This window comes from Sabethes cyaneus, chromosome 2 (assembly GCF_943734655.1).
Source record: "Sabethes cyaneus chromosome 2, idSabCyanKW18_F2, whole genome shotgun sequence".
Lineage (NCBI taxonomy): Eukaryota > Metazoa > Arthropoda > Insecta > Diptera > Culicidae > Sabethes > Sabethes cyaneus.
In genome coordinates this window covers 232,426,597-232,439,837 of record NC_071354.1, presented here as the reverse complement: position 1 = coordinate 232,439,837, position 13,241 = coordinate 232,426,597, and the positions used below count along the sequence as shown (strand labels likewise).

General features: G+C 38.3%; 1 protein-coding gene across 1 annotated transcript in view; it reads left to right on the top strand.

Annotated features, from left to right (window-relative positions):
- The window catches only part of LOC128736779 (lysosome membrane protein 2), a 133,781-nt gene that overhangs the window by 101,577 nt on the left and 18,963 nt on the right, over nucleotides 1-13,241 (top strand). The window contains exons 5-6 of the mRNA XM_053831267.1: nucleotides 6,430-6,568; nucleotides 6,637-6,840. Coding sequence (XP_053687242.1) covers nucleotides 6,430-6,568; nucleotides 6,637-6,840 — 343 coding nt within the window. The remainder of the gene's footprint in view (nucleotides 1-6,429; nucleotides 6,569-6,636; nucleotides 6,841-13,241) is intronic.

The following is a 13,241-nucleotide window of genomic DNA, read 5'->3' as shown; positions in this document are numbered from 1 at the left end:
AGACTTCGAATGTTGAATATCGATTTTTGAAGCCATTTCCACGTACAAGATGGTCGTCAAATATTTGACATTTAAAATCCTGCAATTAATTTGTTTAAAATGTTGGATGTTTGCTGGAAAATAATTTGAAATATTGCAAGAAAACCGCTGCAATACGTATTTTTTCGGAAATCCAAAATGGCAAATGAATGCTCAATATTTTGCATTGAAAACCGTACAGTATCAACTTTATCACAAAGGGGGTGGGTAGTGAAAATCCAAACTTTCAATTTGTAAAGTTGCAATGTTTCCATCTTAAATTTGATGTTGAGCTGATAAAACGGGGTCATTTGGTATCATGTTTAAATCCAATATGGCGCGGTTGAATGCTGAACATTTTGCAAAAATACACAATTGGATTTTTTTGGAAAGGCGGAGGTTATCCCAAGCAACAAGTCGAGTTTTATTAGAATTTTATGACGGTTTTAGTGACCAAAATTAGTCACAGAAGTCATAGCAGACTTTTTTGTGCAAAATTGTAAACCATCAGTCGCCCTCTTGATTTTCAAAATGGCGTCAAACGAAAGAAAAACAAAGAGAATTTTTTAGTCGAGCAACAAAAAGATGGATTTTCTATTATTTTTTTGCCCCCCAATTTTTAAAGACAATTTCCAAGGGGGGGGGGGGGGGGGGGGTAACAAAAACATTAAAAATAATTTGCAATAGCCTTACTATATAAAACATTGTTGAAGAAAGTATAGTTTTATCTTTTATATTTAGGGCACTATGGGGCTGCTACCCCGTTGGTAGCCAAATGAGCGCTCTTTTTACTACCAACAGGGTCAGCAGCTCCATAGCGCCTTAAATACAAAAGATAAAATTGAACTTTTTTCAACAATATTGTAGATAATAATTAACTCTACAACTGCCCCTTACACTACTTTTTCGAATTCTGTTTCATTGAGGCGTTGTAGTCAAATGAGCATCTACTGAGCAAAAAACCGAAAATGAAGCCTGATCACAACTCCCTATTCACTACTCACTGCTCACTACTCAGTACTTACTACTCACTACTCACTATTTACTACCAAGGTTCGGCATCGTCGAAACCAATTAATGAATCTGACTTTGTCTTACCTTCGCTTCATATTCATACTGACTTGTTTCATTTGTTGAATAGAACATTTCAACCAAGCATTAGGTGTAGCTGGTGACTGATTCAAGTGACGACGATTTGAAAGTCAGACATAATATGCGTTACGGAAAAGTTACTCAAATTCAATTCAGTTGCATTCAAAGTTGCTGCCCTTCTACTGAGTATTTGATAGAAAAATACAAGTGAAACTTTAAAACCGACCGTTATAATGACGTGAAACCCGTTTCACTGACTCTGATTGAAGTCAGTTTTGAAGCGAAGTGGTGCTGCTTTAGTTGAAACTGAAGCTTAGTTACTACATTGCATTATTGAATAACAATTTGCAATTAACGGTGACGTTGTCGGACCCTACTTGCTACTCGGTACTTGATACTTACTACTCACTATGTACAGCTCCCTGGATACCTCTCTCTTCTCACATCCCACTGCTCACTTTACTCCCTTCTCACATTCCATTGCTTAGTTCTCACTTCCTATTACTCACTTCTCACCTTTCATTACTCACTTCTCAACTCGCATCACCGTGAACGCAGGTAATTCCGATCAGCTAATAATTCCGATCACTCAACTAAAGGTAGTAGATTTCTAGAAGCTTAAATCAAAAACCATATTTAATGAGAATCCTCATGATTACAGTTTGCCCTTGAACTATAAATTACAATTCAAAAATTTAGAAATCGGTTGCTTTGGCTGAGTGGCTGAATTAGGTACTAATCGCAATTACCTGCGTTCATGCTACTCTCTTTTTATCCCTATTACTAATTTCTCACCCCTTATTACTCTCTTCTTACTCCCATTACCCTTTCCTCTTTTACCCATTACTCCCTGAGGGGATCCCTGTGTAGTGGTTAGCATTCACGCCTCTCCCAAGCTGTCAAAGTAACTGTAATCAAACAAAAAAACCTTCTCACTTCTCTTTACTCACTTTACACCGTCAATTACTCATTACTCACTTTACACCGTCAATTACTCACTTCTCATCTCTTATTACTCATTTCTCACCTCCCATCACACACTTCTCATCCATCATTACTCATTGCTCCTCTTTCATTACTCGTTACTCACTTTTTACCGTCAATCACTCACTTCTCACCATTCATTAATCATTTCTCATTTCCAATTACTCACTTCACACCTGTAATTACTCATTTTGCAACTCTCATTACTCAATTCTCACCCATCATTATTCATTTCTCATCTCCCATTACTCACTTATCTCTTCTCATTTTTAATTACTCACTTTTCATGTCTCATTACTCAGTTCTCGCCTCTTATTACCCTCCATTACTCACTTCTCACCACCCATCACTCATTTATCATCTCCCATTACTCACCTATCACTTCTCACCTCACACTAATCATTTATAATCTCCCAATACTCATTTCTTATAGCTAATTACTCATTTTTAATCTCCCATCGCTCATTCCTCAGCTCTTATTACTCACTTCTCCCCTCACAATACTCATTTCTCACTTACTATTACTGATTGCTTATCTCTCATTACTCATTACCTACTCACTTCTCGCCTTTAATTACTCACTTCTCACCTCTCATTACTCATTTCTCATCTCCTATTACTCACTTCACACCTAATGTTACTCAGTTCGCTCTTCCTATTACTCGCTTCTCACCCACCATTTTGCATTTCTCATCTTTCATTACACACTTCTCACCTCCCATTAGGGCATTGTTCAAAAATATCGTACAAAATGAGTCGAAGGTACTCAGAATTCCACAAATTTCGATTTTTACGAATATCATCTGACTTACGAACGAAAATAGTTTTAAAAATTTTAGAGTACATTTTTTTATTTCCTCATGTATGTATCGCTTTCGTTCGTAACTCTTGAACATTTAATGAAAACGTGAGAAAATGTTCTCAGAACTACCACAAAAAAGCAGTTACTAACAGTTCAGTGCAAAATTTTCGACAGTGCTGGTGTAAAACTCTAAACAAAAGTTGAAAAAAGCGAGTAAGAAATGTAAATAAATTTTCTCAGCAATCAAGAAAAAGTTTTTTGGAAAATTTTCCACGATGGCGGAAGCTCCACAGAAAAATTGGAAAAGCTATGTTCTAATTCACATTTTCTAAACATTTTTTTTTCGAGTTCGCTAATTTCAGTGTTGCAAAGCTCACACTCATGTGGTTCAATTTTCTCACACACGCGTATTCTTTCTAACGAACACACCGGCATAAGCATTCCCGTCATCCCTCCCGCTCTTATTTATTCATGCACTGCGACGAGTTTTTCTCGTTCGTCATTGCAGTCCGAACTGCTGATACCGATCATTCGTGCGGGCTCGCACTCCAGCCCGTCAGTAGAACCGAGGGCGAAGATGAAGAAGAACGGTAAAAGTAATGCAAAATCTGTATCCCAGTGCGCCACTAGCCCTCAGGTGCAGCTGATCATTCACGAGTTGTTTGACTCGCGAGTGGGCTATGCAGAAAGACGATATGAGGATGTGTAGGTTCGCGAGTGTGTAGGTAGCAGAATGTTTGCACGCAGCAACGGTGGCTGTTTGTCTTACGCTTGCTTGAGTGGGGTATGTATTAAATGCTATGCTTATCATACTCGCTCGTGTAAGAGTAAGCATCGTTGGCTTCTCGCTCGATTTGCAACATTGGCTAAATCGTAGTCTTTGGCAACAACAAAAATCCAGAAGAACACGATTCTAACCCAATTTCACGCAGCCAATTTATGAAAGTATCCCAGAAAATAACGATTACATTAATCTATCATTTTTCTTGTCGACGAATTCGAATTCCAAGGAATCAATTGGAACCAGAAATGATACCTAATTCTATTCAACTCCTTGAAACCAAGGAAAAGGAAGATTGCGTGGACGTCCCGTCCCAAACGCTTCCAATAATAAAATATTTACAATCGCTATTAAAAGTTAGGTGATTTTCTGGACCCTCAGGGGTGAATTAATGGCGTTTAGACTAAAAGCCAGGCTGCAATAGGCCATAAACAAACAGAATGCTGCGTCAACGCATCCGTCAGCGTTAATTTATCAGTTAACCCTTGGGCAAACTGTCTGAATAATGCTGTGGATAACACTTAAAAATGATGTGGCTCAATGGTTTGCATAAAATTGCAGTTGTAAGATCAGAGACTGAAATCCACACGACCCCGTACCTGCTGGTTTTGCTACTCAATTACCAGTTGGAGTACTTCCAGGTATGGCCACGTGGAAGCACTAGGTAGCGGCTTGGGACGGCAAGAACTATGTTGGGCGTTTTACCCATTTTAAACACGATTTTTTTTAATATTGTTTCCATTAAAAATCCATCAATTACCCTCTTAAATGTGTTTATCTGTAAATTTTTGAGTAGTAAATTTGATTGGTTGATAGCAGAACTTGCTCAACTGCTCGAGCTTGCAGCCAAATTCTTTGATAATTATTGAATTATTGACTTTTTATATGGCAAATAATAAATTCTTTGGTAGTTTACTCAGAATTTGAGTTTGTACACTTAAATAATAATCAAAGTAGTTTTAACTTAATCAACCCTAAACACATTCTCGACCTCTCATTACTCACCACTTCTTATATCCCATTACGCACTTTTACCTCCCGTTACTCACTTCTCATTTCCTATAACTCACTTCTCACAGTCTATTACTCATTAGTTAGAAATTACTCATTTCCCAATACTCACTTCCCAACACCCACTTCCCATTACTCACTTCTCGTTGTCAGTTCAAGCTTATTTGCGATTTGGTTAGCTAAGACCATGGTTGGAACATTTCAAATGTTGCTTTGCCAGATACCTATATTCGTTTTCTTATAATTTAAAAAACACCATGCGTCTCCATTGCAATAACAAAACTTGAAAAAATCGTATCCCAAAAATAAACGTTTCCCCCTTGGAATTTTTGATGTTTTAAGAATAAAATTTCAGCTTTTCAGAAAATACAGCAACACTACTAGAACGGGAAATGTGAATGGAGTGAATCGAGTCGCTTTGAAGTAATTGAAAAATAAAATTGCGACGAAATCGCATAAAAAGCGACCTTATTGCATTTTTATTGTTTTAGTAATAATAAAATAACGAGCTGTAAACCAATATTTTACCTAAGACGATCAGTTGATACTAAAAATATTGGCAAACTTGTATGCAAGTAACATTGTGAGTTTTAATGCACTCTTACTGTGGTTTTATGACCAATTTTGGACATAAAAGTCATCATAAGAGTGCAATAAAACCCAAATTGTTTCAGTTTGACACTTTGAAAATTGTATTGCGATTTTTCTATTGTACTATTGATGAGCTTCTTGACAAATTTATTATCATTTTCTGTTTCAATGTTTCTTTAAAAGTCTAGGTATTTCCTCTTTAGTTGCATTTTATTTTTGTACTTAATTGGTAATACTCTGCTGATTTGACATCGAAGTTGATTATTCAACTTTAAATGGAAAGTGGGCCACACATGTTCCAGTGCTCCCTACCCTGGGAACGCCAGTGGCCAACGTTGTCAGTTGCAACTCGAATTGATATTTCGCTTAATTAGAGCATGCGTAGTCACGATACGAGATAATAATACATCGGACAGCCCCAGGATGCCAGCACAGCCAGTGGCAGCGCAGCGCGCTGGGCTGGGATTCCCGTTTTCCCAGCCCACAACAAAACCGCAATTAAACGTCATATGTGTGGGAGCTATTAATAGACGCAATCGATCAGCGCTGATTGCTAGAACGAAAGGAAATTTCCTTCTAATCACAGGGGAGTTGTGCGTCCGGCAGTTATTAGATGCTAATCCGGCGTGTAATTTAATCAGCTTGTGTGAACATGGCTCATTTCGTATTCAGACGAATTAAAATCATCGCACAGCATGCACACGTTCCGTTAGAAGGATGCAAAAAAAAGACTGTATGCGCGGTCAATGCATCTGTTAGCCCTTGCATTGCTGTCGGCCGGCGCCTTTACGTTTGCACACGACTGGATGCTATCAAAATCCACCCTCAAGTGCAACCAGTTAAGTCTGAGTTAAGCGGAGCTCATGAAGGCGACGACGATCGTTAGAAAAATTTATATGTAAAACCTTTTATTCTACGTACCTTGAAGCCACCCGCGGCTGTGCAAGGCATCAGGATCGAATTAATTACGTGAGTCATCCTCACAAATAATCACAGAATCAGCCGGATCAGTCGTGGATATTAGTTGCTCACGGGGTGAATAATGATTAATCTGCATAATAATAATCTTTCATTCATCAGTCAAGTCATAACAATAATTGCTTTCAATTTGATTATCTAACATGCTAACTTTTCCTGTATGTTGTTTCAGAGAAGATATGGAAAAGGTGAATATCAAGTTCCATGACAATCACACTGTAACATATCAGCACAAGAAAATCTTACAATTTGTTCCTGAACTAAGCGTAGATAAGAATCAACGAATAACGACACCAAATATCCCTCTGCTGGTAAGTCTGCTAATCAGTAAATTACAAAACCTTTTAGTTTTAATCCGAACCTTTTTTCCCCCATTCAGACCATCTCAACCCAGAGCAAACATCTGGGCTACTTCCTGGCGAAAACGATTTCGCTGGTGCTGACGGCCACCAAATACAAACCGTTCATTTCGCTGACCGCGGACGAGCTCGTGTTCGGCTATGACGACACACTCGTAAGTCTCGCGCATCGCTTCTATCCCCGGAACCGGCGACCCATGTCCCAGATGGGTCTGCTCAATGGGGTAAGTGACCATCAGCTGACATCCGGGCCGGACTCCATCCACCGACCAAATGCAGCAATGCATCATCGCTTCGTCTCGCTCTCCGCTCGTGCCATTGTTTTCCTTTTCTACTACTTCCAGGGTCACACAAACACGCTTCACCAAAAAAAAGCCGGGCGCTAAATCATGTACCTTCAGGATCATCACTCTCTGTGGTCAGAAATGGCTCAGTAGAAGCATCATCATCCACTTTTGTTTTTGATCGTATCAGTCAGTGTAGTATCATTTAAACCATTCTCCTATACTTAGTTTAACTCGAGCTTGCCAGCCTAACCAAGTAGTACGCTGTAGCAGCTTCAAAACCCTCCAGTCCAGACAACTGATAAACAATACAATCGAACATAAACCAACGCGGTGAAATAGTTCCGCATTCAAGCTCACATCTAAATTTTTTATTCACATCAAAAGCTGCTAACAAGCCATTTTACCATGTCAGTAGCTTTTCCCATCTCTGTGCCAGTAGTGCAGCAGAGCGCCGGCTGCTGCATACCGAAGAAGCGATCTTTGTATCTTTGCACTTCACACACAGACGAGATCACTCGCGATCGGTCGCGATCGAAAGAATGAGCGTGGCAAATTTATGTTATTATCATCGCTTATATGATCAACCACCTACCGACCAACCTATTAAGATCACCTTAATCAAGCTTGTAAACAATGTGTAGCACCAAGCTTCGTTCATTGATTATGCACGGTGCTGCTGCTCTACACTCTACACTCTACAGACACTCTACAGCAGGTTAGTCTATCCAACGCGAATCAAAGGTAGAATGTACCTGCTGTACCAACGTGGGTACTGCTAAACAGCAGTCAAGCGTAATTGATTTCTACTCCCACTTGCTGAAGCTGCAATTACACAGTAATCGGGTAGTGTTTGTACATAATTGTCACATTAACATGTGCGATTGGAAATGTAATTTTAATTTTTATTTTGTTTAACAAACTACCCATAAAAGTCTAACACAAATTTCAACTCTATACAATTAACACCATAATTGTTAACACAGCAAACCAAAGATTTATTACTTAAACTAATTTATTTTATTTTAATTTTAAATTAGTGGGTAAAAACTCATCGCATCAAAATACTTACTTCGTGCCTTCCACGGGGCCACGGACTGGAATAAGATACTGTAACCTAACTCGAAAACAACCTTACGTTTTAGTAGGGTATGTTGCTGCTTCGTCGTAATTGCCTATTCCCGTCCTATCCAACTCAAATTATTAAAAATATCAGCGATTTTTATGACACACAATGCAAAATTAGTTATTCCCTAATATTCTAATTTGTTGACTATCATACGCGATCAATCAAAGTGAGCTGAGATCTATTTTAATGCTTTTTTTCATCAAAGAATTCCTAGCAGCCAAATTTCCTACGTTTTTTTTGTCGACATTTTCGACTAATCGTCTCAATTACCGTCATTCATAAAATGGAAATAACTCACGCAACGCATTGTGGTTATTCTGCAGCCGGGAAAACTTGCATGACCAGCAGAAATTTTGCAGAACAACATTTGTCATGCCGTCCCACACAAATACATGCGCGCTAGCTTCGTAAACATTATTATTATTTTTAGTTCGGACGATGAAAAATTTCGATGGACGGATTTTAAAACGCTACGACGAATTTAAGAAATAAGGCCATTGCAAATAATTTCAAAAGTTTTTGTCACCGCCCCCCCCCCCCCCCTGGGAAATTGGCTTGAAACATCGGGGGGCAAAAAAATAATTTGTAGGATATGAGTCAAATTTCTTTTTATAAAATCAATTGTCTGTGGGAAATCAATTCCAGCCAAAGCAGCTTCAAAAGGATTCGTCTACGAGAAGGATTTCGATCTTTTCAAGCCAGCAAGCAATCAAACAGGACACTGAAGCAAAATCTAGTGGCCAAAAGATGTGCCCGGAAGCTGTACAATTAGGTTCTTAAGAAGTATACAGAAGATACAGTCTCATGAACGACGAAACATTTGTGAATAGGGATTATGGGCAGCTTCCCGAACAAAAGTTCTACAGAGTCACTGGTCCAAGTGATGTTCGTAGCAATTCATTCCGATCAATTCGCAAAAAAATTTATTATCTGGCAAAGTATTTGCTGCTGCAAACAAAAACCCCTAGTTTTCGTGATAAATAAGACTATTGATTCCACTGTTACTCACCAGGTCCATTGAGAGCAGTTTTGGCCTGATTTGGTAAGCTACCACTACAGCGGATAAGTACTACAATAAGCAGTCTCGTTGAAACGGGCCCAACTACTAACTCGAGATCTTTACATATTGAAATTTTTGTACTAGCTTTGTTGAAAATGTTTTTTGGGTATAGACGATATAACTACGACCAGTACTCCAGCGCCTCTATGGTTCAAAGGTACAAGTACCAGCGAACCACATGCCCTGGCGGGTGTTGTGGGTTCGAATCCGGTTATAATCTCAGATTACAGCTTGGTTCAACTCATGCACCTTCCAGTATTGGACAAAAGGTAGGAGTCAAAATGACTACTTGTCAAGCATAGCTGCCAATACCCCCCCCCTTCCTTTCCGCTCTTCCCCTCCTTCATCAAAAAAAAAAATTCCATTTCTTTCCCCTACCGTCCCTTCATCAATTGTAGAACCATCGTTTCAAAAAATATTAATGTTAATTTGTTTGATAATTATTTACGATACACACATAAATGATATAAAATTGTTTCAAGGAATAAACTTCTAGCAAATTTGTTTTATTGCAAAATTGAGGTGTCCATACTTGCTCGCGAACAAGCCTTAGCCCCGGCTAGAGGCTTCAAGGTCGGTAAAGCAGCACAAAGTGAGGATGTGTATGTGTTTTTAACGTTTGAGATAGGATGTCATTCCAAAAAATTAAAAAAAGTTAGCAATACGGAGAAAAATTTTTTGCCGCTAAGAGCTAGCGATTTTCCGATCGATTTTCAAAATTTTAGCGTCAATCGATCGTAAAATCTTCTACGCATTCACATCAATAAAAAAAACTATTGATTTTTAACTGTGCACTATTGATAAATTGAAAACAATGAAGTATTGTCAACCTGGAAATCCTCGCTTCGTGATTGGTTGGAAAAGACACCATCATAGTTTCAACGCGATTTTTGAAATAAATTTTGTCCCTTCCCCGTCCCAATAGATCGAAGACGATTGAAATTAGACCATTTTGAAGTCTTTGCTTAGGAAGAACTCCAGGAAGAGTGATAAGGCCCCCTCGTTCAAACCAAATTTTTCACGAACGCGATTAAACCTACTCCAATTCGATGTCTGTGTTAGGGAAGTAAGCCAAAAAAATGACGATCGCAGAACAGATTATTTACGGCGAGACGATTAAACCTATGCGAACTTGATATCTGTGTTCGGTTATAGTATACTTCTGTATGGATGCGAATGTTTTCCGTTTCATTTTGCTGTTGGCAAAATGGAATCAAATTAATAAAATCCCTTCAATGTGGGGGAAAAGCCGAAAGCAAAGCCGTGGGCTTAAACCGTCATTAGACATTACCCTTCTTTATCGACAGACTTCGCAGCCGGCTGTTAGAGTAGAGGAAGATTACGGGGCCAGTGTAATGATCCTACTGACTCTATCTAGCAAACACCGCCTAGCAGAGATTCGAACATACGACGACTAGCTTGTTAGACCGGTATTGTACCTCGAAGCTAACTGGGCGGTTACGTGACGGTCAACGTGGGGGAACGATTGGTAATAAAAACAATCATTAATTCTTGTAAGATAACAGGAAAGCAATAGTTTCTGTTCTTGATTTTGTTAAATTATTTTCAAATGCACATAGAAATAACTCTGAGATCTTTTGAGGATTGAACGTATACAATGTTAGTACACTCAAAAAAATCAGCACGTTAAGTTTACGTGAAAACATAGGTAATTCTCATTCATCACACTTTTCATGTAACATTCACGTGAATTGTTGGTAACTTGCACTCATACTAACCAGTTTACGTGCGATCCCCGTAAATTTCATCAATTTTCCCATTAATTGGTACATGAAATTCACGTAAGTTGCTGTACAGAAATTTACATGATTTTTTACGTGGATGCGACGTGTCGATTTTTTTAGTGTACTTTGTTACATGTTACATACAACGATTGCTGTATGTATATATGCTGTATGTATAGTATCCATGAAAAATCGTATTACATGCATGGATACATGCTACTATCACTACAAAGAGATTTACGTAGTCCTACGTTACCTAGACGGTTGTGTCTGGTACACAACCCCTCTGATTTTTTCCGTACTACATTTATAAGCCTCTTACTGCTCAAATGAGGGTTTCAGAGGGATTTACGCAGATACAATCACAACTTGCTTATGATCACATTTTATACAATAAAAGTTGTTTTATACATATTGATTTTCACTGCGTGAACATCAGTTTAGGTGTTTAAAATAGCGCTTTAAAATGAAATAAGAAGAAGAATAGAGGCAATAAATGTTTACGATCAGAGTATTCACGTATCACTATCACTAATTTTGTATTGTATACTTGCTGTTTTGTTGGTGTTGTATTGTTGTATGTTATGAGTGATACTTTATAGTCAAGTTCTATTGTAAAGACACAAACAACTGCAATATAATATGTGTACGGTTTTATTGCAGCAATTTAAAAAGTACTTAACGCGTTAAAAAATACCAAGGTGCTTACACTTTACATTTGCAATACGTTGGTTCGAATTCGGTTTTAATTGACTCGGATTACAGCCGGAACGTAGCCGTAGAAAGACACCCGAGCCCCGTTTATTTCATTGTAAATTTATAATTCGTGCTCTGTGAAAAATGTAATTCGCAAGCTCAAACCGCTTAATGGCGGCCATGCTGGACCTAGTGTGTGAACTGCAAATTGTCGATCCAATGGCATTCCCGACAATTGGGACTGTGTTACTCGAAAGATTTTAAGCAAAAAGCTAGTCTTGGTACAAACCATATAAAATAATGCTCGATCAATAACTGAAGCCGTATGCGCTATCTCAGGCTCAAATTTTGGGTGAGTTGGACTAAGATCAGATTAAAGAAAAGTTTTCTTATCATCGAAAAACTGTGCTTTTTTCGAGGTGAGTTGATACATCAACAAGCAAAATTGTCGCATCTACCCTACTAGCACAGTTGTTATGAAGCAGTTGTGGCAACTTATTTAGAACCAATTTAAGTCGTAAATAAGCTTCTTCAACCAAAATTGCCAAAAGTGTGTAGCTTGGGATAGTGTAACGAGCAGCTGCAGACAATACAAGAACTGTCAATGCTTGCAGCCGTAAAAAGCACTGTTTTGTGCGGTATGTGAGCCGGAGGTATAATTGGATCAAATGTTTTTCTTTTATTTTCGTTTTTATTTTCGTTTCGTTTTTGTCAATTTTTGTCAGCCCGCTTTCAGTTGATAATTAAGGATGCTTGCATTAGGTATGTTTGATATATAGTTTCAACAAAGACGGCACTACATGCCGCACAGCACGTAAAACAGCAGGGAGCTTGGTAATTTTTGGACCAGAATATTGGCCACCTAGAATGTAAAATTGAATTCTTTCAAATAATTTCTCTCTCTTTTTTTTTGAGCTTTGAACCATCAGTCTCTCTCTCTCTCTCTCTCTCGTATCTCTTGAGATACGAAAACAGAAAATGAGAAAATTGGTAAGAAAAGAAAGTGAAAACGAATACGGGAAAAAGAGAGACAAACGGGTCAAAATGCAAAATAAAAACAGAACGTGACAGAAATGAATGAAAGAAGGATTTTGTAAGAAGAAGATCGTAAAAGACGAAGATGAACAATGAGTAGCAAAAAAGCAAAGCCTTGGGCTTAAACGTTTTTCTAAGACTTGACCCTTCTTTATCGACAGACTTTACAGCTGGCCGTTAGAGTACAGGACGCTAGTGCAACAATCCTACTGACTCTATCCAGCAACAGCGCCTAGCCGAGATTCGAACATGCGACGACTGGTTCGTTAGACCAGCATCGTACCTCAAAACCAACTATGGATAGCAAAGGAGATAAAAAGAGCGAGAAAAAGACAAAAATTGGAAATGACAATAGGAAAACGAGAACAGAACCCAAGTAACAATTCTAAAGCCACTTGGTTTTACTTGAATTTTATAAAGGTTTTATTGCGGTATTAATCATTACCTCTGATTTTATTGTGGTATTGCGCAATACCAAGAGGATACGAGTCCAAACACACCTAAAGCTACCATAACCATAATAAAATTGTTAATAAAGTAAATTTTTTGTGGTTGCTTATATTACCACTTTTTTGAAATGATGGTTCTACAATTAATGAAGGGAAAGGGTAACGGTAATGGAAAGTAATGAAGAAGGTTTTTTTTGGGAATGGAGGGGAAAGAGTGAAAAGGAAGG